This window comes from Sitophilus oryzae, unplaced genomic scaffold (assembly GCF_002938485.1).
Source record: "Sitophilus oryzae breed Bouriz unplaced genomic scaffold, Soryzae_2.0 scaffold_1000_pilon_pilon, whole genome shotgun sequence".
Lineage (NCBI taxonomy): Eukaryota > Metazoa > Arthropoda > Insecta > Coleoptera > Curculionidae > Sitophilus > Sitophilus oryzae.
Window position 1 is genome coordinate 2,790,448 of NW_022145617.1, and position 26,438 is coordinate 2,816,885.

Consider the following 26,438-nt stretch of genomic DNA (forward strand, 5'->3'; position numbering starts at 1 on the left):
AGACACGCCAATCCGGGCCAATGACCGTACAGCTTTACTCGACGTTGCCGGTTTGAAAGAAATTAATTTCCTCAACAGTTAGTGCTCCTAAATTTTAAAAAGCCTTTTCAGAATTTCGAAATTGAATTTAGTGGAATAAACTTACTAAATACTTTATACTTAAAGGTTTACGATCATTCACAATGTTTAAATAACACAATTAGAATTAATAGAATATCTTAGCGGCAGCTTGCGGTAGTCATCATTTGTATTCATAAAGAAAGCCAAATAATTAGCTTGTAAAACAATAAACCCTTTGTTTATAACAGCAATTTTGGTATACCGCAATTTCTCTTGACGGATGATAATTAAAGGCCAAAATTACATTATTCGCAAATTCTGAAGTATAATTAGTGGCAAAAGTTAAAAGTTTATAAACTTTTTCTACTAATTGAAAATTACTATTACTAATTTTGACGTTTTACATTCTTACATTGAAATTCTAAAGTTCTAATAATAAATTATAAATTAAAATATTAATATCTAATAAAAGGAGAATGAGAAATTGTTGGATAAAAGAAATTATTTAAACATTGGCAACATTGTGGACTCCACAGCGCATGTTCATTGCGATTCTGGCAATCTGTCAGTTAGTCTGACAGACATTTCTACCAGCTACTGGTTAGAAACAGTTTGTTAACCAATTACAAGCATTTTTTAACACTTTTACGTGTACTCTGTGCTAATATATGAAAATAAATAGTTTTCAGTATTTATCTAAAAAGTTATTGCCGCTGTTCGATCGCCCGGACAGCCGAAAATCGCCGTGTTACGTCACGCAGGCAAAGCCATTTTGATTCCCGTTCGCCGTCGTCTCGGGGGTTATTAAGTTTGTGTTATTAAATTCGGGATCAATTCTCGAAGTCGATCTGATTTTTGTGCAAAGGCGATAAGAGAAAATTTATCAAAATTCCGGTGCCCACGAGTACCACAGATACCGTGAACGGTAGCGGTGACATGAGTGCACACAAGAGAAAAAACAGGGGAGGCTCTGTAAGGTACCTATCAAAACAATATTTCATTTTATATTTATTTTGATTCCTGCTTTATTTTCTACCTTTTTGTTTATGAATATTGATATGTAGTTTGTTACTATAGGTAAACATAATATTTTGGTTACAAAACAAAGAGTTTTTATTACTGTTCTGGAAACAATAATATTGCAGGTAGGGTTTCCATACAAGTATTTGGAAACTCCGGTCAAGTGAGCTCTGGAATCCGGAAAAAATAAGTTATCAATTTGTTTACAAGTAAAGTTTGTCTGATGAGAAAATACCTGACAGTGAGAGTTGGTGTCTGTCATTTTAATTCACAGGTAAATTCTATTTTCTGTCATTGTTTTTGATGTCGTCTGACGATAATCTTCCTCGACTCGTTGGACAGATGGACAGGCTTTAAAAAAATAAAGACAAAAGAATTCACGTTTCACATCCATGAGTGCACTGAAAACCAAAAAATTGACCAGATAGATATGGGTACTTTTGAACAATGTCAGTTTAGGAGATACGTGACAACATAATGAATAAAATATTCAACAAAGTAAAGTTGTAATAACGTAACACCCAACTGGTAATAAAGTAAAGTTGTTTTTACACCTTAACCCAGGCTTGTCTGAGTAACTCTGGACTTATGGAAACCCTACTTCTAGGTACAGTATGATATTCAACTAAGTAAAGTTGTTTTTACACCTTAACTCGGGCATGTCTGGGTAACTCTGGACTTATAGAAACCCCCCTTCTAGGTACAGTACGATCGAAAAAAAAACGGCGTCAGCGATGGCTTTGAAATGAAGATTACTGTCATTTTATATTTATGTATATGTAAAATTATATGGAAAATATCATCAATGTATTCATTTCCAAGCCAACTGGATGCCATTTTTTTTGATCATACAGTATTTTACATTGAATATTCTACCGTATGATCGAATAAAAACGGCGTCAACGATGGCTATGAAATGAAGATCGCTGTCATTTTATATGTAAAATTGTATGGGAAATGTCATCGATCGTCATTTCCAAGCCAACTGGACGCCGTTTTTTTTTCGATCATACGGTACTAAAAGTAGGTATATAAATTGTTTTAAAACAATGACAGCTGTGCCTGTCATTTTAATTTGCAGGTAATTGTATTTTCTCTTGTTATTTTTAATGTCGTCTGTCCAAACCTTTCATGACTCGTTGGACAGAATATAGGTGGTACTTTATATTGAATATTCTACTGAAAATATCTTGAAACTCTTTTTAGAATACAGGGTGGTCCGAATTGTATTCGGAAAACTTCGGCAGCATATTCTGCAGATAAAAATAAGTTAAAAAGTTCGTATAAATGTATGTCCTAAAATACTTTGTTTCAGAGATACAGGGTGTAAATGTTTCATTTTTATTTCGGGTTTTTCCAAATAATTTCTTAACTACCTTTGATATTTCGATAAAAATGGGTGTCTGGGTGTATTTTGACATGAGAAATTTCATTTCGACGTCAATATGACTCCTACTTGTAGGAGGCGCCACCTAAATGTTTATATTGACGTTACTTCATACATTATTTGGAAAAAATTGAAATAAAAATGAAACTTCTACACCCTGTATCTTTGAAACGAAGAGTTTTAGGGCATATATTTATACCAACTTTTATATCTATTTTAATCTGCAGAATATGCTGGTGAAGTTTCCCGAATACAATTCGGACCACCCTGTATATAGGGTGTTTCTGAATAAGTGTCCGATATCTCATAAGGTGATTTTACAAGTATTTTTAAAGCAAAAAGTTCATATAAACATGTGTTCCAAATTGCTTTCTTTTTGAGATACAGGATGTCAAAGTTTTAAGAAAAAAATATTTTTTCTATATCTTTGGAGCCCAACTCGATATTTTTATGAAATTTGGTACACGTGTTTTCACCATTAAGGAGCATTTTTCGATGAAAAAGATTTTCTAAAATTTTTCCCAGTGGCGTTCGTAGGGGCTATCGACTGAATATTTTTGAAGAAAAAAAATGGTACGCCATGATTTTTCTTAAAAAGAAATTATCTTTAGAGTACTTATTCAATTTAGAACAAATTATGTCTCTTGGCTTTTATCAGACCGCACGGTTTTTGCATAAATAAATAAAAACCATTTTAATGCATGGCGAAATTGCGAAGATCTGATAAGTAAAATTTCTTTAATAAATAGTCTTTTTTCGTACGAACGCCACTGGGGAAAATTTGAGAAAATATTTTTCATCGAAAAATGCCCCTTAATGGTGAAAAGACTTGTACGAAATTTTATAGAAATATCTGGAATGGCTCGGAGATATTAGGAAAAAACGATTTTTTTCTCAAAACTTTCACACCCTGTGTCTCGAAAACGAAGCATTTTAGAACACAGGTTTATTTTGTATTAAAAATACTACTTGAAAAATCGTCCTGTTCTAAATACTTACATTGAAATTAGAAAAACAAACTTCTTCGAGGTTCTGTAACTGTAGATATTATTAAATAAACTTGGATTCTTATAACTAGTATTATATTATAATTAATTTACTATTTGAATAATTGTTAGAGCCCAAAGACAAAGATCTATTGTGACCGATGGGGTGTACAATAATCCGGCTTTTATGCACGCCGCTGCTTCCCAAGTTGGCAATCCCGCAAGAATTACAACTGCTTCCGGACAAGTTTGGGAAGGTATAGCTCTAATTTAAAGCATCCCATACTCTTACGGTTATTTTGCCCGGTATTGACTCGATATAGGTATATAGGGGTATCGCGAGTATCGCCCCTCCCCTAATCTCACGCGAGTTCTTTCAAAATATGTATTTTGAATATAACTACCTACCGAAAATAAAAACCGAAGTGTATGGATTCTACATTTTATCTATTTTTTTTCATTTTTTTTTGAAAATATATACTTATATTTTTTATATAAGGATTCTTGCCACTTAACTGCTGATATAGAAATTTAATTCTACGCTGTGTTTGTCATAATGTGGATCAACCTGCTCTCACTACCGGTTTCGGAGCCCTACCACAGATTAGGTATCCTATAAGTATACAGATAAAAATCTTGTCCCTAATTCGTGGTACGAAAATTGTTTTTTATGACGATGTGCAAACGAGTCAGATTTCCTGTGCGCAAAAATAAACTCGCGTAAAATAACAATAAACAGCGTAATAGAGAGATATCGCTAAACCGAATAGCGTGCATGGACGTTAATAAGGCCAGGTGTTATTTCCTTTACGTGAGGTGGTATTAACTCTCTTCATTTATAGTTATCGGATCGGAAAGAATTCTGATCGCGTCGCGTCCGCTATTTAAACTTAACCTAACTTTGAATTTAAAACTTTGAAATTGTTTTGTTTTAGGTATTTTAAAACTAAAGGGCTAAAGTGCTTATTTCCAGTGCTTTATTGTTCAACGTCTGCCAATGGGTTTAGGGCAATAAGCAACAAATTCTCTTAGAAGGGCTAAGTCGTCATCTGCTGTAAACCTAAGACTCTTTATAGGTTCTTTAGTATTGGAAGAGGTGGAATCGATATTTTGGGCCATATTTATTTAATTAAAACTAATCCCAGCTACTTAAATATCAAATTACCTAATAAAACTAAAGCAATAATTCAAAACTATTCAAACATAACCTAAAATAAAAGATCTCGCCGGCCGGCTCCGGTTGTCAATTGATCCGCAAATTACGTCAGGCGGTAACGTTATTAGCGGGTGTTGCGTTAAAAATTGACTCGCGCATATCGTAACCATGATAAGGTACGCGTAAATACTGGATGACGCTATTCGGTTTTCCGATATCTCTCTAATAACTGTGCTGGTCAGGCGCTGTGCACAATTTTAGAGGCCGTAAGTGGGCGTGCTATGTGCGCAAACTAGTGCCCGATTCCGAAAATTGGAACCACGAAAAACAATAAAGAAAAAACAAAGATTATAATCTGTATAATCTGTGGCCCTACTCCATCATAAGGTGAGCTTGGGCAGATCCACAAAATGACAACTATATCAGCAGTTAAGTGGCAGGAATCCTTATATAATTTTATTATATACCTATACTGCAAGAAATTTGTTTTCTATCTTATATTTTTTAGGTATTTATAAAACATATTCTACAAATTTTGATGTTGTACTGGAAGTGGCTGTAAGAGTGGGAAATCCGGACTCTCCTGATTCGCATTTACTCACTGAAACGTTTGTGGAGAAACTCGTGTTCAAATCTAGCGACATTTTGAATATTTGCTTTAGAAATGTTGATTTAGAATATCCAGTCAAAGACACTTTCCAAGTAAGTAATAATAATAATAATAAAAAATGTCTATACCTATGTGGCGGATTCAACTCTCCAAAAAATCCTATATGGGTATTTCGCCACTGCACAGCAAGAAAATCTACAAAATAAAATAGTTATTTTTTGTAAACACTTTTGCGTTAAACCCAAACGGAAAATACTTGTCAAAAGTTATGTTTACAGTTATACATATTTGCCTAACAAAGAAAAAAATGCTTAACGTTTCGGAAAGTTTATCTCTTTCCGTCGTCTAAAGTGTAACTAAAGTGTTCTCGAATAGTTGAATTTATATATTTTAAATAACTGTTTCCTTTATTCTTTGTATTTTTTTTTGCTTCCGACGACGGAAAGAAATAAACTTTCCGAAACGTTAAGCATTTTTTTCTTTGTTAGACAAATTTGTATAACTGTAAACATAACTTCTGAGTAGTTTCCGTTTGGGTTTAACGTAGAAGTGTTTACAAAAAATAACTATTTTATTTTGTAGATTTTCTTGCAGTGGCGAAATACCCATATAGGATTTTTTGGAGAAATAATAATAATCACTTTATTTAGCCCCACAACATGTGCCGTCTTTTGTGGGGAGATTCCTGAGAGAATAGAAAAAATAAGGTTTATTTTTCATATTAACATAGGCCCGATTCTGCTTTGTTTCGTAGCTACATGGTGTTAAAGTCTTTTTCTTTTTTCGATTTATTATAATTATCTACCAAGTGCTTTTAGTGATTCGAATGAAATTTTTAGGGTAAAAGTAAATGCGACATATTTTAATGCTAAAAAAGTGTCCACATATTCACCAGTGCATATTGCCACTGGAATATTTTTCTAAAAGGTATGTGCGCCACTGACTTTTTTTCCCTTATTAGCAAAATTGTATAGGCCGTTTAATGCCGATTAAAAGTTGTCTCTTGATATTTTGTTGATTTCGGTTTCCTTGGTAAACACATTAACACATTTTATTAATTTGTCTTAATCTTTGAATAAGAAGACTAAGGAAGGAGCATATCAAAAATCTTAGGTACACCGCGATGGGCCTCAAATATGGCCGACTTAAATTCCGGTTTATCAGTGTCGTTCTAATTTTATTTAAAAAATATAAAACTATGATGTAGGGTAGACGTATAAAAATATATAATTCTAATAAAAATAGATAAGTTATAATAAGTATTTATTACCACAAACATCCGATACGCTACTGAAGCTGGTAAGTCAAATTAACGTATCTAAATTCTTTGACATCTAATCTTTGACAAGTAATAAATAAAAGCTAAAATGCAAGAAAAATATATAATTTAGTTAATTTAAGTGAATTTCATAAATGATCGGTTTACTACACGTAGGTATATTATATAGTCACTTACTAGCGAAAAGTTGTTCCATTATTTCACTCAATTTTTGCCGAGATCTACCGCACGCTACACAACCAACTATTTTAGAGTCTTTTTCGATAAATCGCGATAGTGTCACTGTTAATTTAAGTGCTACCACAATTTCCATCTAGATTTACTACCTTTATACAACTATCAGTAGTAGAATAAATAATAAATAACTAAAATAAACTCCGTAAAGACTGACAAATCCACAAAATTTCAAATCAAATTCAAATGTGTCAAATGAATCGTCAAACAGAACTGTCAAGGATCCCCACCCTAGAGAGCTTTTATGGTGCCTTTTCCGCCCACCATGCATGAATACATGGATAGCATTATGCTCCTTCCTTAGTCTTCTTATTTAAAGGTCTTAATAGACTATATTAATTTGCCTTAATCCCAGTCTAGCCATCTTTAAAAAACATTGATTCCTCATCAAAAAATATGAAAAAAAATTCCTATGAAGGAAGGAGCGAAAATGCGGTTTTAAAGTTACAGGATGTTAAAACTTAAAAATTGGTTTTTGTAATTATCTTAAATACCATTATTTTTTCCTTGACTTTGCTGTAGGTAGCACTATATCAGTGTTGGTCTCACGCAATTTTAATAAAATTTAATAATAAAATAGATTACATAAATAATTTTTTTATTTTAATTTTATTAATTGCGATTAATAAAATTGCGTTTATCTCATCAAGGGGATAGAAATTGACAAAATCTTTAGATACAACTTTTAATTGGCATTAAACGGCCTATACAAGTTTGCTAAAAAAGTCAGTGGCGCACATGTTTTTTTTTAATATTCCAGTGATAACTCATATGGACGTCCTTGGTTTGGAATAAAAGTCAGTGGCGCACATATTTTTTTGTCGAAAAATATTTCAGCGATAACCCATATGCACGTCCCTGTTAAATTTGTCGACACTTTTTAGGGTTCCGTACTCAAAGGGTAAAAAACGGAAACCCTGTTACTAAGACTTCGCTGTCCGTCTGTCACAAATGTTTATCTTATGAACCGTTATAGCTAGACAGTTGAAATTTTTACAGATAATGTATCTATGTTGCCGCTATAAGAACAAATACTAAAAACAGAATTAAATAAATGTTTATAAATAGAAAAGTACTTTCACTAAACATTATCTTTTAAGTAAGAATTTTACATAGAATCTTTCAAGTCCTCGGTGGCCGCGTGGTTAAATCGTTAGGACTTTACGCTGCTATGAAGTTGGAGCCGTAGTAAGGCAGGTTCGAATCCTAGCCAAGGCGACTTTTTTTAATCGTTTTTTTTTTGAATTTTTACATATTTATTATTGATTAATACAATTTTTAGTAATGTGTTTCTTCATTTTTTTTTAAATTACTTATACGCGCATTCAAAATTTCAACTAAATCGGAAAAAAGTTTATAATAATATAGTGACTAATGTTGTATAGATAATGAATGGTACGGAACCCGTCGTGCGCGAGTCCGATTCGCACTTGACCAATTTTATTTAGTACTAAAATATGTAATACTTATAGTTACTTTTACCTAGATTTGTGCTTGGTCAATTGACCGCGGTCAATTGACCGAGATTTTGACAGATTTTGACCGGCAAGATTTTGACCAGGTCAGGTCAAAATCTTTTAATTGGCGGAAACCGAATAACAGGTACTGACTTGCCTAAAGCACTCGCGACGCGAAAGAATAATTGTTAGTTGCTGTTTTAATGTTGACTCAATGAGTTCAATGATGACTGTGATGAAGATGAGATTCTGTTCTAGATTAGCCTGTGCTACCACCACTCATTAGTATTTTTTATTGCTATTATGCATTTTTTTTTTCGCTACCTCAGAATGGCTTTATATTTGTTTAAAAATTATTAGTCTTGTTCGGTTCCTGTCTTTTTTGTATCATTTAATGTAATGCAAATGCAAACAAATCGTACGATAAGTTGCCGCGTGTGGACCACGCTTTACATTTAAATTAATATAAAATTTTATATAAAACTTTTAAATTTAATTATCATTTAATGTAATGTTTCGTTTTGTTGTATTCCTTAGTTTTTATTTACTGTTTTTTAATCACTAATATACGTATAAATGTAATTCCTCCTACTTTTATTTTTTTAGAATCACGAAAGAATTTGACTGGTGCTTTGTCAATTGACTGGACAATTGACCACAAAAGATTTTGACGGTCAAAATCCCAACTCTACTTTTACCCTAAAAATTCGTTCAAATCGCTAAAAGTACAATGAAAAAAATTATAATAAATCTAAAAAAATAAGACATCTACGAAACAAAGTAGAATCGGACCTATGTGATATAGAAAATATATCTTATTTTTACGCAATTAATCTCCCCACGTGAGATGGCACATGTTTTTTGAAACACCCTGTATATTCATGATATTTTCGAACCCTTCCATTCATTGCGTTTGTAGCGCGAAATTGATCAATATAAAATATTATTTTAGACTGATACAGCAATAGCAGCAAGATTAAACGGTAATAAAAATGAAGAAAAACAGTTAGAACCTTGGGATGCCGGGCAAATAAACGGAACTGATAATCTTAGTTTAGATTTAGATGGTTCTAATGGATGGGACGTCAACGATATGTTTAGAAAAAACGAACAAGACTATGGAGTACGTACTTAAATTTATTTAATTTCTTTATACTTAATATGGGGTTCTATATTTCTTTAGGTGCAATCAACGTTTGATCATTCTTTAAGAGGTTATACTGTGCCTCTTCAAACGGGGGATTCCCAGGATTATAGAGAAGCACAAGCGAAGGCTGACCAAATTGCTAACGAAATTGGTAAGATAATAATAAAAAAAATGGTGTGTGCCTTTGAAGGACATGTTTGAAAAAGTGTAGTTTGAAATGTTGAAAAAGTAATAAATTAAAAAAACGATGTACTTAAACAGCCGTTAAACGGTAGCCTACTAAAATGCCGTTAATAGATATTGTGACGTCGTTCATGTCGGCGGAAAGTAATGCCTAGCCTGAAGCATTCTGCAAGAGCACCTGTGGGTCAGTGGCTGAGGCTATCGCTTCGTAAGCGAATGGTCCGTGGTTCAATTCTCACGCCGACCAAGACTTTTTTATATTTTTTTTGCTTATAGCGTGATCTTATTGCATTGGTTTCACTCTTTTTAGTTGGATTGGTTTAGTTATTTGGCGGGTTGGTTAGCGTGGTTATTCGGAGGGTGTTAATTCATTGGTTAGCCCTGGTTATTTCAGCTTTTGGTTGATTTTACTAATTTATATTTGTTTTTTATATTTTTTATCAGTGTCGAGGTTAGTTGCGTAGGTTAAGTTGGTTATTTGGTGGGATAGCTTTGGTTAGTCCTTATAAAATTCCTATATTTCATAAAGCCGCCAAGCTACCGTTTAACGGCAGTTTAAGTACAGCCTATTATTATACACAATCGAGATTTATGGCAACGATTTTTAATTTTTAGAAAATCAACCTACTCATAAGGCAAGGCTAGACCTAGAAAATGGCGACGAGGAAGAAGCTTTTGCCGCTGTTGTCAGACCAAATCAACAAGAATCTAATGGTATAAATCATTTATTTAGTTATATTGTTATTTTTAATTATTTTCTTTTTATTTACTTTAAGGTAAATATATTCCTCCCGCCAAAAGAAAGGGACAGAACAATGGAAAATTGGTTCGAAGTACGCCACCGCCATCTAGCGGGTCTAGTAGTCAAAATTCTCCATCTCCCAAGGAAACTAGGCCTCCAGTTAGTTACCCCACTCATAACAACCCTCATCCGTCTCATCAGAATAGCGTTCACAATTTACCAAGTAAGAATATAACCTCATTTTTTTATTTTACTCAAAATACTTCAATAAACCTTATATGGTAATCGCAAAACAATTTTCTATGCACGTCATCAACTTTGAGTGATAAACGATGGCGACAGCGCTGCCAGATTGTGATGGATTTACGAGATGAATCTTAATTTAAAAGTGACAAACAATATATTTATTATATTATTTTTTAAAGATTTTTACGTTTTATTTTTAATTTAATAACTAATATTTTAGTAATTAATTGATTTATTTGTTTTATAGCTTATTTTACTTATTACATATTGGCAAAAACTAGTCTATTATGAAGATTATTCTAAGCGTTATTGTGGATTATTTATTTATTTATTGATGTACATTTTACAACGCCATAAGTTGTAATAACAAGTAAGAGAGTGCTATTAATGCACAAATTAATAATCACAGAATTTAATAAAATCCAACGTAGAAATAACTTTGAAAGTGGTGTAATGTGCTTATTCAAACTTACTTCTCTGACTGCAGCCAAGGGTAATAAAAGACCTTTATTGTCACATTCTCGTTCAAAATAGTTTATCAGGGAAGCTACAAGCTCTTTGCTTCGACTGTTTAAATGCTTTGGCATCTTTTCAACGCATAATTTCAAGAAGGGCAATACAAAAACTCGAAAATTTAGTTCTTAAAAGAACTGTTTGTGCTTAAAAGTACAATTTTTTAAAAAAGACTATGAAAATACGCATAAAAAAAGAATTACTCACAAATATTCAAGAACAACACGATATTATACAAAATAATGACTGACATTAGGATAATTGTCAAATAATAAACTACAACCTTGCTGAAAACGGCGCGGCGCAATGTGACCAACATAGCGATAATAAAATTCGGTTTAAACTAATTTTTGCAGCATTAATCTAAATAAAATATCTGTTACAGTCATTTGCTCTATAAAGTAAAACGAAGAGCTGCTCGGTATCTTAAATTATACAACAAATTTAAACGTTTTTACATAGTCAGGTTTATAGACTTGTCAATACTAGTGTCAATATCGATATGATTGATGACATGCATCGGAAAATGTTTTGCAATTACTATATGTGCATTATTTAGATATATGTCCCTTTTAGTATAATTGTGTGTGCTTGTGTTTTTTTTTCTAAATATCTCTTTGATGTATTCAGTATTTAATTTTCTATGAATTTTTTGTCTTTTTTTTATGAATACTTTTTCTTTTGCGTAAGGAGTTAAATTGTCCCTAATTTTAGTAAGAACAATCTTCTGATTATCACGAGGTTTTTAACAGAACACACTGTCGTTTTGTCAAGTTTGTATACCCCTTTCTTAAATAATTTTATTCACCTAAAAAAAATACTTGAATTAAACTTTCTATATTATTTATGAAAAACAAGAATATATATTTATAATCGTATTTCTTTCCAGGTCATACTCCTCAGCCTCAAAATCAAATGCCTCACGTATCTCCCTCTCAACATATCCACAACGTAGTACCGCAAGGAGTACCACCACAGATACAACAATCTTTAGGACCCCAACATCAACAAAATATGGTTTGTATTGTACCTGTTTTCGTACTTTGACTCATTTTTTACTTGCAGGTTAAAAAACTCATTGTATCTCAGTCATTTATTTCTTTTTTCAAACTACAACTTGATACTGACTTAGATGTACAGGACAGAGCAAAGATACTATTGTGGTAATAATTAAAGATGATTAATTCTTATTTTCGGTCTATAATTACATATATCCAGTTAGATTTTTGTTTTAATTTGTATATATTCATTGACGGTTTAATTCATTCGTTTTAGTCATTCAGATTATTAGATATTTTATTCTACACTAATGATTGTTTTTTTTTGTTTGGGATATACCTAGTGTTGTAAAATGTTTCTGAATTTTTAAGACACAGTTATTTTTTTATTTTGACTTTTTTTGAATTATGAGTTTTTTTATTGTGGCGCTTGTCAAATAGATTTTATAATTTTGTCACAGATTTTTGACTTCAATTTTAGACACAATACACATATAGAAATGTTTTTTTTATACCTACATTATTACTTTGTCTATGATTATTACACAAAACTCTAATTAAATGAAGTTATTAGCTAGTTTTCTGAATGAAAGTTGAAAAATGTAAAGTTCTAATTGGTTATTTACACACATTAGTCTTCACTTTCTGTGAGATTGTACTCAGTCTGTAACTGATATTGACCACAGCTGAAACACATTGAAATGTTTATACAGGGTCGCTGATATGTATGAAAACGGTAGATATACGAGGTAGCCCAAAAAGTTAAATATAAAAGTTATAAGGTTTTTAAATGTCTGTTCGAGTAATAAATTTAAGTATCCAGGGTAGGTCTTAAAGTTGTGGCACATCAAAGCTTAATATTTTTAAATAGAACCCTCTGTACATTATTGCATATTTCAATTCATTCTTCAATTCTAAGCAAAAATAGAGATACACACAATGTACCTCAAACCAACCCTTTTCGAGATATTGACTGTTGAAAATATCACTTAAACAATTCAATTTAATTAATTTCGATGTGTTTGGTTTCATTTAACGATGACCTAACCTAACCTAACCATTATGGGAAAACTGTGATCAAAAAATATGCCCATGGGATATTGCGACACCCTGTATGATATTTTTCTTTTTAATTAACTTTAGAGCATACAATCACATCCACCACCTCCACAAAGCCAACCGGGCCGTCCAAATTCACACACGCCTCCCCACCAGTACCAACAGGGACCACCACCCAGGCAGCCCCCCGGTGGATCGCACGGTATGCCCCACAACGGTCCGCCCCATAACAAACCTCAGTTGAACAACGAGCCTAAATCTGGTCCTCAGCAACGCCAACAAAGGCACCAGCAGTACCAAGCTCAGCAACATGAGAGAATTGCGCCGCCGATCCAGAGTCCGAGCCCTCTACAGTCTAATTACCAAGATATTAAGCCGCAGGTAATGTACAGAGTTTTTGACAAAAAAATCACAACAAATAGGAAAGAATTACAGTGGTCCTGGCACCATTCTTGCCGAGTCTTATGTAAAAAGACCTCATGAATCGGAATATAGCTGTCTTTTCCTCTGTCGCTCTCTGTTTTTGGGGAAGACCCCCCTACCTAAAAACTGTTCAGCCATCGTTCACCGTGACGTCATTATTATTTGTCAAATATGAGTTTTAGGGTGTGTCTGAGATTAGTTCATATTGTTTAGAACATTTTAAGTGCGTTTCTATATATCATTGATTGAGCGACTTCCGTTTTTTCAGCATTTATTCATTTTTTCTTGAAGTCTTCGTCAGTTACGATCCCTTTAATTCCAATCCTTTCGACTGTTGAAATTCCCATTTCTAAAACATCAGCAACTCGCTATATTATTTAAAAAAGCTATCAATTTGTATTTTACATAGAAATATTACACCTTCTTATTGTACTTACTTCATATACGGCGTCCACGGGCAAGAGTGTTCTACCAGCGTCTCTTTCTCGAGAAAAATAATTTATACGCTTAGCAATGAGCTCTGGTTCATTTTGGTTAAATCTTCGAATTATTTTCGCAATAAAAAAATTAAATTTTGTTTTACAGCAACAATCAAATTTTAATTTTGACATTGACCGATATCCATCAATAAAATTATTATAATCCCAAATACACACACAACACACAAGGCCCAAATCAAATGACAATCACAATTACAAAAAAGAATTTGCAGTAATTTACGAAGTATTGTAATGACGTCACCAATCTCTTTCATCTGGTTGGCAAGTGATTGAAAGAGTTCGACAATATGTGACGTGACGTTGAACGATGATGAACATTCTATACATACGGTAATCGCAAAACAATTTCCGATGCACGTGATAAACTTTGATTGACAAGCGATGGCGACAGCTCTACCAGATTGTGATAGATTTATGGGATGAATCTTAATATAAACTTGGGAAACAGTATATTTATTATATCATTTTTTGAAGATTTTATTATTATTAATTAATTGATTTATTTGTTTTATAGTTTATTTTACTTATTACATATTAGTAAAAACTAGTCCATTATGAAGTAAATGTTACGAATGTTTAAATGCTTCGGCATATTTTCAACACATAATTTCAAGAAATGCAATACAAAAACTCGATAATTTAGTTCTTATAAGAACTGTTTGTGCTTAAAAGTACAATTTAAAAAAAAATGCTATGGAAATAGGCAAAAAACGTGAATTACAAAGATTCAACAACACGATATTATACAAAATAATGACTGACACTAGGATAATTGTCAAATAATAAACGACAACCTTGCTGAAACGGCGCAATGTGACCAACATTGCGATAATAAAATTCGGTTTAAACTAATTTTTGCAGCTTTAATCTAAATAAAATATCTGTTACTTATTTGCTCTATAAAGTAAAATGAAGAGCGCTCGGTATCTTTAATTATACAACAAATTTTAACATTTTTTGCCAAAATTTCATTTAATCAGGTTTATAGGCTTTAGTGCCAATTTCGATATGATTGAAGAAGTAAGTGCACCGGAAAATGTTTTGCGATTACCATAGTATTCTAATTAAGAAGTACATACACACTGCTAAGTTTTGTACATAAGATATCTTATGTACAAAAGACCATGTAAGTTTTTGAGAAGCTAAGATCTAAATTTTATTAACAGATATTAGATTATTGCTGATTATTATTGCTGATTATTATTCTTGTATATTTAAATTACTTTTTTTATATAGGATTCACCGCCGGTAGTACATCAAGTCCCGACACAGCAACCCTTGAATCATCCCCCTCCCCCTCGACAATCGGCACCCCCCGCCAGGCACGAACCTCCGCCGAGTCACCCACAAAATCAGGAAACGATTAAAGATTTTCAGACATTTTCGCAAGATTTCAAGTTGGCGCCTATACCACAGCAAAATAGTAATATTATTCCTATTACGTCACCGCATGCGCCCCCTCAAGGGGGAGGTCCGCCGAATTTGGGGCCACAAGCTCAGCATATTCCAGGTAGGGATGGGCAGATGATACAAATTATCGATATCGATACCTACGAGTGTATTGATAGTTCAGCAATATCTTGTAGTTAGCATTAGGAATGGATTTTTTATTATTTTATTTAAATTATTGATATATTGAAACATTGATATATTGATACCTATCAATATACATGGTGGCGCCTCTCATATGAAGCGAAATTAAATTATGTGAGCATATGTAGGTACGTTAGAGCATTTTTTTTAAATATATAGTTCTACAGGTTGTCCCCCAAAAAGTTACACATTAAAGTTGTGTATTTGTAATGGAACACTCTGTATTTTAATAGATTTTCAGATTCTAGGAAAAAAATAAAGGTGAGTTTTATTAGAGAAGCATATGACTAAAATGTAAGGTTTTTGACATATTTAACATTTTCTAAAAATGAACAATAAATTTTAAATTTCAATAATAGCTACCTAAATTGGAATTTATCCGGTATAGCCTAATATGTAGTTAAAATAATCATTGTACTTTAAAATAAAATTAAAACTTGTCCCGAAAAGTTATACAGGGTGAGGCAAAAGTAATCTTGATCATTAGTCGCTTGGTCACTTTTTTAACTAGTTACTGTTAAGTTGAACTAATTTGACAGTTATGTTGAAGTAACGTCAGGAATATCACAGCCACCTAGATTTTATCAAATATATAATAAAGATCTACTGACACTACATCATAAAAATGAAAATATCTAGGAAAGTCTTTGTCTAAGCGGTAAGCAACCTTAATAGAATTTTGAAGAGATATTACTGCTCCATTGAATATCGGAATAATATACTGGATATATGTTCCATTTAAAATTAAAGAGTAACTTGCTTTTAAAAATGACCAATATTCAATACTAATTTTGTTTCGCCCTGTATAACTTTTCCGTGCAAATTTTAATTTGGTTTAACATACAATGATTATTTTAACTAAATATCTGACAATACAGGGTAAATTATTATTTAGGCAGCTTTTGGTAGGTAGAATATCCTTCTCTAATAAAAATCACCTTAATTTTTTCTCTAGAATCCCAAAATTAATTAATATTGTCCATTACAAAAAAAACACAATTTTGATGTGTAACTTTTTTTGGGGACACTCTGTACAACTCTGTATATTTTTAAAAAATGCTCTAAATTAACCTACAAACTAACAAAATGTCTTTTCAATACAAAGTGCCGTTTTCCTCGGAGCCTCCGCGTCATATGAGGTGTTCCACCCTGTATGAAACTCTAGTTAACATTACAAATTCCAGGGGGCGCTGAATCACCTCAAATACCTCCACCCCAACACATAGGCACCGGAGGATCGCCAAATATGGCCGCTTCTGGACCAAACAGCAGTGGGTCGTCGAGCAATAGTAACAGTAGTCTGAACATGATAAATCCTATAGAACAAAACCAGCCGGGTGGACCAAATAACAAGCAACCTAGTCCAGCGCAGAGCCCAGCTAGTATAGAGTCGGAGAAATTACAAAACACCATTGCAAAATCGAAACTGAACCCTAACGCCAAGGAGTTTGTACTAAATCCCACAGCTAAACCTTTTCAACCAAGGTAAATATTATTTTATCAATTGTATTACTAGTTATTGTCAATTTACTATATATAAAGGGTGATTACAGTTCAAACCTTTGGTGAACAACAGCAAAATAAAACACTAAATCACCACAATCCACCAAACACTTTACTTTTAAATACTGGATCGGACGTTTTATACTGGACGCGCGTTTCACTAACCATGTTAGCATCAACAGCAGTTGATTAAAGCTAAACTAATATCTACAAAACTATAATATAACCACATTATCTGTTCATATTATCTTTACATTTATTTATTTTGACCCTCTGATATGCATCTAATTTCTGCTATTTCAGGCTCGTTTGATTAATTTTAAATTATTAATAACTATACAATGATCTCTATATACTGAGCTACGTAAGATTTATCAGGGTCTACTGCATGTTATCTGAGCCATTTGTTCTTTAAATCTAATTAATAATGATCTTCTAGTTTTCTCAACATATTTTTGTTTACTATATTTTGATAGTGTTTTATTTTGATATACAGCTGCTTGAAAATGTACCGTCAAATTTCATGCCATGATTTCCCATCAAAAAATATGAAGATTGTGTAGTTTTAAATACACAGGATGTTAAAAAAATCGTTTTTTGTTGTAAATTATACAAAATACCTTGTACCCGACATTCTTGAAACTTGTCAATTTTTACTAATGTTAACCAATTAGAACTTTACATTTTTCAGCTTTCATTCAGAAAACTTGCTAATAACTTTGAATTTTTTTGTATAAAAAATAGTAATAAACGAACTAACAATGTAGGTAAAAAAATATATTTGTATATGTATTGTGTCAAAAATTGAGGTGAAAAATCGATGACAAAATTACAAATTTTATTTGACACTACTTGTCAAAAGTCAAAGTAAAAAAAGTAATAGTGGCAACGTTGCGACGTGCATTCGTCAAATATTTTGATGACTTACTTTGATGTATTTTTTGACGATTTACTTATTCCTGCTATTTTATTTTGTATTATTATTTTGTTAGATCTCCTAGCACTCCTTCAGCTAGCCGTCCACACACTCCACAGACCCCATCTCATAGCCCATATATGCCTCAAACGGTGAGTGGACCAGGGGCACCTCAGATGCCTGCAGTCATGATGCACATGCCTTACATCGGGATCAGTCAGGCGCAGTACCAACCCCCTCCACCTCAGACAAATAGGATAAGAAAAAGTATGTTCTATGATTCAAACATTATTAATGACGTACTGCAAAATAAGACTAATTCACCACAAAAACACTTTATTTTTGCACTGGACGCGCGTTTTGCTAACCATGTTTGCATCATCGGCAGATGATTAAAACTAAACAAAAATCTGAAAATTGAGCGTTTATTTATAGGCACTCAGCTGGCACTGAGTAGGCTTGACTAAACTAGCCAAGCGAGTCAAAACCAACTGAGCGTAACAATTACCGAAACTAGAGCAATAGGAACAGATAACTAGAAAGAATTTGATCTTTGTCTCTGTTCCTACTATCTTTACATTTATTAATTTTGACACTCTCATGCATCTTCTTGCCTGTAATTTGAGACTTTTTTAATTAATTTTAAATTATTAGTATCTATACTATATTATATTAGGTGGGTTTTACCCGCCTACTGTTGATTTTTGTAATAATACAATGATCTTTGTCAACAATAAGTTGAGCAACTCAAGATTTATCTGGTCTACCCTATTGTATCTGAACCATATGTTCTTTAAATCTAGTTAATTATGATCTTCTAGTTTACCCGACATATTTCTGATTACATTTTTTACTTGAAATTTCATAAATACCCGACCTTTCCAGTGGAAGAGTTTTATCTTTAGGATTACCTAATAGTTGTAATTTATTATTAGCACTATACACAAGTTTATAATTGACATTTTTGAAAAAATTCTTTTTAAACCACAGGGTAACTCTCTATCAAACGGTATTGAAATATATTTTGACGTACCTTTCTCTACTTGTAAAAGTCGAATTTGTAGGAATCACAAACTTATTCCTACGTTTTCTGATTATTTTATCAACTAATGATGAATATGTAACATAAACAGTTGTTTAAATTTCTGTTTCAATATTTTATTTTATTTTTATTAGATTATGTCCTCACACTTAAATTATACATTTGTGTTTCTTTTTAGTTCCAATGGGCCAAATAAGGACGGACATGGCGTCCCAGATGCAACACGCCGCAGCTGTCACTGGACAGCCCTTGTTAGCTCCGGCTCCATTACCTCAGTTCATATACAACCCTTCGGCGGCCGCGGCGGCGCACGGGATGAACCAGGCGGCTTACCAGCAGGCAGGTATGGCCGCCATGCACGCCACCCTGCGCATGTATAACGACGCCACTGTCGCGGCGGCCGCACCACCACAGGTAAAGAGAGAGTTTATTTATTTATTTACGTATTATTTTATATATTACGTATTATTTTTAGATACAGTATTTACCACCTCAGCAAAGTGGGAGCGGGTCTCCAGCTCAGCCATATAATCCCGCTGCTGTTCAGCAGCAACAAGGTCCACAGCAAGGTTATCAAGTGAGTTTTTTTCTCTAAATTTACAGATATTTATTTTAGGATTATTTTAATTTATTTAATTTTTTATAGGCGGCGCCTCCGCCTCAAGGACCTCCACAAATGCCGATGTTCTGCATTCCTACAAATGCTCACATGTTGCCAAGTGTACCGGCTTATCTTCAACAAGCTCCTCCCCCTCCACCACCCCACCAGCACGTACAGGTCAGTCAAAGTTAGTAAAATATCTACTACTATGTTATATTTATTATTTTTTTTTGTTATTATTATTATTACTACAGTTAATTTCATTAAAGTTGACGAATCAAGATTAATACTATTTACTAGACTGCTTCAAAAAAAATCGACTATACAGAGTGTCCCAGAAGTAAGTGCAAGTATTTTAACCAGAAACACATCCATGAGGGTTTTTTGAAAAAAAAATTTGAAAATTTTATATTTTTCTTGACATTTTCCGGATATTATTGAAAAACTTTTGAGTATCGATTGTTCAGTTTCGGGAAATTTGTTCTAGGGCTTGCAGAGAATGCAATGTTGCCACCTCCTAAGTTGTCCACGTTCTGTATGTTTGTAAGTTATAAGTTCATATTTTTAAATTTTGACATAAAAAAATACTTAAAATAATTTTATTCACTGTAGATTTTTTTGTTTGGTAAAAAGTAACCTAAAAATTGTTTTAAACAGTAAAAAAATGTTTTGCTTAAAAATATTTTTTTCCAGCACTGCCTGAAACTATTTAAAACTGTTAACAATTTAAAATCTATTTTAGAATTTTTAATAGATCTTTGATATCGTACATTTTTCAAAAATATTTCTCTTTCTATTACAATCTGGCAACAATGCTGCCTAAAATGTACGCACGTGCTCGATGACGTGCAATGGTTTTTAATTTGTCTCAACTTTACTTTTAATATTTAATATTACTTTTTTAACTTAAGGTATTTTGTCATTTGCCTGATTTTGCATTATTACCTGTTCAGTGTCAATTTAAAAATAAGATGCAGTTTTTCTTAAATTACTTAAAATAGGCTTGTTCAAAATTGTGTAAACTTGGCATGTCTATTCAGTATAAGGAGACCTTTAAAAAAACCTATTTACGACTTCGCTGTAAAATCCAGGAGAGCCAATATTTGGGTAGTTCAAAACTTCCATGGGATTTCCTATGTTATGTCTTTAAAAAAAACGCTTTATTGTACAAAAAGCCAAAACAGCTTCATCGACAAAGCATTCACAAAACAAAAAAGCACAAAAACAAATATACAAATAATAAAAAAAAATGTCATACAATACAAAAAAGCACAAAAACAAATATACAAATAATAAAAAAAATGAAAAAAAAAATAAAAACATAAAAAAAAAAAATAAAGTAAATGTTCTTGATCTTGATTCGTCACCTTTAGTTAAACAGACTGTACATTTTAGTTTTGTTTCTTTTTCTATGCAGGTTTTAGTCCAACACCAACACCCAGGTACACAGGGTGGTAATCCGCATGGCCCCAATCCTTAACGTTGAGATAGGTATTTTTTAACAAAATGTATTTCGGTTTAAATTTTAGTAAATTTCTCTAGATTTTAAGGTATCATCTCTCTCTATCTCTCTCATTGTATAATTTCTGGAGTAAAGTAAGAATCTGCCATACTAAAATGTTACTTTATTTGAAAAACGATAGTAAAAATAATAAAATAACGTTTTTCTGTCGTAATTTCTACTCTGCTCTAGAGACTTTCGGAAAAATTTAATAAAAACAGTTGTTGACGACAAAAAGAAAAATAAGAAATATGTAAGTAATTTCAATGCTACTTTCGTTTATCGTTTTTTTTTTCAAGTAGGTATATTAATATTTTTATGAAATACTTAAATATATGTTAAAATATACAGGGTGTCAAAAAAATAGTGTATCTAACTTTGGTGAGTGATTCTACAGATAAAAATAAAACAAAAAGTTCCTATAAACGTATGTCCTAAAATGCTTCTCGAACAAGTTACAGCCCCCTCGAAAGGTTAAATAAAAATATATTTTGTTTATTTTTAAGCCAGAAAATTGACATCAATCGATTGGCATAATTTAGTTTTAGCGTCAGTACCAATCCGTTATACTAAAATCCCCTAAAAATGTATTGCCAACTGTTTATTTCAATTGTTGTGGTTCTTTCAAAAAATATATTTTGGAATTTTTCGAAATTTCTTACCTATTTCTTATTTGTTCAAGAATTGTTTTAAATCAACAGCAATGTAATTCATATTTTTGTCTATACAGGGTTATGCATCAAGTGAGGACATAATATCCTATGTAAATTTTATTGCTTTCCCTGTTGATTTTAGAAAAAAACTTTAATGGAGTTTTTTAAAGTGCCGGATTAGATCAGGTTACCTGTCAACTTTGAAGATCTTCCTCTAAGCCGTTTTAAAATTATTTGTAAAATTAGTTCCTTAAAAAAAGTAATTTGTACAACTGTAAAACACTCTGATCACCAGTAATTTATTAAACTTTATAGCTTCATTCAGTACCTCGCAATTAGTGGAATAAATTAGTGGTTTCAATTAGCGTAGAAGTTTGTTCCTTTAATTTCAATGTAGGCATTCAAACGTCAAAATTAGTGGTAGTCATTTTCAATTATTAAAAAAAGTTAAAAAATTTTTCGAGTCTGGTACATTTTAGGAACGTTGAATTTTTAAAATTTTCTATACAGAATTGAGAAGAGGGACACATATAAATGATAAAAGTACGGATCGTCCATAAATAACACCAAAAACTCAGATCAAAATATAATATCTATTCTTATCAGCTTAATATCGCTACGGCTATTTTTCAAAATTAATAGGAAAGTATAAATAAAACAAAATCCCGATTTTCAATATTTCATTGTTACCGCCAGCGATATGCGCAGACGCGAGCAAAAGACAAATAAACCTAAATCTGCGTCTTCTTTGTCACTCTTATTAAACTTAATAAAGAAAGTTATATTCTAACCTCAAAAAATAAATAATTTTATTGCAGTGATCTCAAACATTTAGCCGAGTATCCGCGTACGATCCGTACTTAAAACGTTAAAACATTATTGTAGAATATATTAATATCAAATTTGCATCAATAACTTCAAGATTGACGACGTACCTAAAATGTACCATCACCAACTTTTCCACTAATTATACTTCAAAATCTGCGAGGAATGTCATTTTGGCCTTTGATTATCATCCGCCAAGAAAAATTGTGATTAGAAACCAAAAGTTGATTGTTTTTTTATAAGCTAAATATTAGGCTTTCTTTCTTTCTTTCTTTTTTTTTGTTTTTTTTTTCTTTTTCTTTTTTTTATTTCTTTCTATTTTTTTTTTCTAAATATTAGGATTTTTTTGTGGAGAGATTAGGCTTTCTCTATGCATACAACTGACTACTGCAAATAGTTGCTAGGATATTCTATTAATTTTAATTGTGTTTTTAGAAATTATGAATGATTGTAAACTAAAAAAAGTGTAATTGAAACCACTAATTTATTCCACTAATTGCTAGGTTCTGAATGAAGCTTATGACATTTATAAATTTTTGAGGCATTGAAGTCATAGAATAATGTCATGTGCTAGAGATATATGGGACACTGATATAAAATTTAAGGCGAATTTTTGCGCATAAGACGCTGTAAGCTGGTGACATTTCCACATTCGAGCGAATAAGTAATGACGTCACACTTAAAGCGTCTTTAAGCGGTAACTAACCTTCATCTGTCAATGAATTTGGAAATTGAGGGAATATTTTACAACTGATTTATAAAAACGTCACGCTTAAAAGACGTACATTTTTGCGTTTGGAAAATTAATGACGTAGTTCTTTAAGGCGCTTAAAGACAAGTCTTAAGATGAGATCTCGCTAAAACATGCCTTAAATAAGTCCGCCATTTAGAACCACCTGTTGATGCTGGATACTGGAGAATTTTGGCTGAACAATTTTAGCGTTCCGTTACTTATTAACGCTAACTAAAACGGTAACGTTATTCAAGCTCAAAATTATTTCTTCTAAAATGTGAAATAATATAGACTTTTTTATTGTTAATCGGTGATCAGAGTGTTTTACCGTTGTACAATTCTTTAAGACCTAATTTTGCAAATAATTTAAAAAAAGTTGTTAGGTTGCCTGATCTAATCCAGTACTTTAAGAAGTTCCATTAAAAGTTTCTTCTAAAATCGATAGGGGAGCCAATAAACGACACCCTTAAAATTTACATGGGATTTCCTATAATGTCCTGAGCCGATGCATCACCCGGTATAAGTTCAGGAAAAAAACACTCACACATTGACATTTACAAAACATAAATATTATCTTTTTTATCGTCCAAAACTCTCCTTGTTATGTTACTTTTTTGATAGTTATATTATTTTTGTTATACTTTTTTGTTAAACCCTTAATTTTTTCGACTTCTAAACGTTTTCTTTATATACACTCGATACATTTTCATTTTCATCTCATTTCATGATTATTTTGTTGAAATAATAGGTATCTTTATAGTAAAAATGTTTGAGAAAAAAGATACCAGTAAAAAGATATGGATAATTTCAGTTCATTCCATACGTTGTCAGTTGAATGTTAAAAATATTATGTCTCATATTTTGACCGCTCATAAAACTATCACCCAGTATATATTTTGTTTCTTTCTTATACGTGAATAGAATACTGAGCGACACGAAAAACAGACACCTTAAAATTTTCATGGATTTTAAAGTTAAATATATTTTGATCTAGTGGGCCGATTTTGATGATTCTTAAGCAATTTCAATAGTTAATAATTTAGCTACAAATTGCTTAAAAAATAATCAAAATCGCATCACTAGAACAAAATATATTGAAGTTTAAAACAGATGAAACTTTTGAGCTGTCCGTTTTTAACGCCAGTATATGATTTGAAAGAAATATATCAAATGACAGTGCGCCATATTTAATATCGAAAAATTGGCGCGAAATATTTGATTGATACAGGTGCCTTAGTAATACAGGGTGATTTATAATAATGGGTATAATTTTTCTTTTTTTAAAATCACGGACTTATTATCGGACACAAATTACTACATTATAATGTAAAAAGTATTAAATGAAAAGGGAAATTATATTTAAAAAAACACCCTGTATTTCTTTTAAAATATAAATGGTAAATAATTGTTTTTGTATTAATTCAATGGACTTTCGGCACCCAAACAATATTTTCAATTCAGATTCTTTAAAAATGTTTAAAAAAACTTTTTACAATATTTTTTTAAATACGTGTGCTAATATCAAAGAAACCAGACACATTTTCCCTTGTAAATTCGTCATTATTGTTAATTTATGTAAATCCAAACAAATTGTTGTTTATATCTCATTTGAAATCAGTTTACTTTTTGCTGAAAAAAGTATATATGGGAAAATGAAGAAAAAAGTGAAATTAAAAAAATCGTATTTTTTTTGTTACAAATAAAAATTATCTACAGTTTATTTGTAATAAAGTGTTTTAATTCGTATAACCCTAGAAAGAACCAGCAGTATATTTAAACTAAATGAAACAATATCAACTAAAGCCTCATCTACACATAACGTTTTACTGAAACTAAAAGAATTTCGGACTTTTTATTTATCGATCTTTATTTACTTGTCATTTATTTATTTACCATTGTATTTATTTGTTTTTGCTTAGACAACGTTTCGGTCAGAAGTATAACTGACCGTTATCAAGTGTGAGCTAATCTAAATCCTAAAACTACCTAGAAAGTGCAAAAACCGAAGACTCTGTGGTAATAGTTCTTTGATAGGTGTTTTTTTTTCAATTGTACGGTATTTGTTTGTATTTTTGCACTAATGGACCATCCTGTACGTTAAATTCTACAGTTAACAATAGCACTTTGTGCCAGTACTAATAATATATCCTAGATTTTTTTTATGAAAGTTTCTTAAGGGATCTAGAAATAATTGATTAACATATATTAACAGATATCAGTTGCTCTTAAAAATAATTTATTAAATAATAATTTATTAATAAAGTTTTAAATGTCCTGTAATTTTATCTAGAATACTTTTAGGTGCAGGTCCGATGGCTATCACAGTTCTAGTACCTAAAATATATACAGATTTATAATAAAGAAATGTTTAAATAAAAAATATACCTGGAGCAACTTGAGTTTGTCCAGCATCTCTGATAATACAACTTAAAACATTATATTTACTTGCTTCTCTATCCAAATCTAACAATTGTTCCTCTGATTCTACTCTGAGGGCAATTTTTGTCCCACCTTCAATGTTATATTGTTATAAGAACCTATTAACTAGAGATTAATATATTTCATACTAGATTTACCATTTTTTAACCATTCCTTTAAGAGTTTTGGTGAAGTACTTAAGGTTTTAGCGTAAGCTGCCATCGCACCGTGCCCACATTGAGCTGCCACCTTTCCTTTTTGCATTTTTAAGTCGTTTCGGACACCTAATATTAATCTAACTTCATCATTCGTTTCTTCAAACTATTAAAATAAAAAACATATCAAAAATAAGATGAGATACAATGAATAGTAGCAGTGCTTCACCTCATATCTTTCTTCCATGCCGTTAGACCAAACTGGCTCAGTTTTATGTTTCGGTTTACTTCGAAGCCTTAATATAAAATAGGTTGACATGGCACCAACTAGAGTACCGGCGCTAAACAGTACCACACCTGAACTACTAACCAGGGAGCTCATTGTAAGTCAGAATAAAATGTCTATATTGTCTTTTAATAAAAAATCATTCTACTTTTTATTTACCTTTAATTTTTTTTTTTCTAAAAATGTTTTCATTTTTTTCTAAGGTTATAGTA

At 31.8% G+C, this 26,438-nt stretch overlaps 2 protein-coding genes across 5 annotated transcripts; one reads left to right on the forward strand and one right to left on the reverse strand.

The window, feature by feature from the left end:
- The first annotated feature begins 640 nt into the window (after positions 1-640).
- LOC115883271 (ataxin-2 homolog) lies at positions 641-21,911 on the forward strand. Of its 3 annotated transcripts, XM_030901767.1 has the most exons (17): positions 1,248-1,354; positions 1,423-1,687; positions 3,586-3,710; positions 5,118-5,311; positions 9,142-9,312; positions 9,373-9,487; positions 10,135-10,233; positions 10,296-10,484; positions 11,910-12,037; positions 13,162-13,458; positions 15,237-15,510; positions 16,778-17,078; positions 18,089-18,279; positions 19,233-19,468; positions 19,530-19,631; positions 19,701-19,832; positions 21,073-21,911. In XM_030901767.1, exons 3-17 carry the CDS (start codon positions 3,641-3,643, stop codon positions 21,133-21,135), a joined length of 2,562 nt encoding a protein of 853 aa, XP_030757627.1. In that variant the 5' UTR covers positions 1,248-1,354; positions 1,423-1,687; positions 3,586-3,640; the 3' UTR covers positions 21,136-21,911. The 3 variants fall into 3 exon arrangements, with proteins under 3 accessions (XP_030757568.1, XP_030757494.1, XP_030757627.1); XM_030901708.1 differs by lacking the exons at positions 1,248-1,354; positions 1,423-1,687 and adding an exon at positions 641-1,037 and having other exon boundaries at positions 19,701-19,842; XM_030901634.1 differs by lacking the exons at positions 1,248-1,354; positions 1,423-1,687 and adding an exon at positions 641-1,037.
- Positions 21,912-25,415: 3,504 nt separating this feature from the next.
- LOC115883536 (probable peptidyl-tRNA hydrolase 2) lies at positions 25,416-26,438 on the reverse strand. 2 transcript variants are annotated; one of them, XM_030901932.1, is made up of 4 exons: positions 26,170-26,438; positions 25,935-26,106; positions 25,753-25,878; positions 25,416-25,701 (listed from the first exon to the last, which is right to left on the reverse strand). In XM_030901932.1, the coding sequence occupies exons 1-4, from the start codon at positions 26,320-26,322 to the stop codon at positions 25,622-25,624; spliced, it is 531 nt and encodes a 176-aa protein (XP_030757792.1). In that variant the 5' UTR covers positions 26,323-26,438; the 3' UTR covers positions 25,416-25,621. The 2 variants fall into 2 exon arrangements, with proteins under 2 accessions (XP_030757792.1, XP_030757852.1); XM_030901992.1 differs by having other exon boundaries at positions 25,944-26,106; positions 26,170-26,437.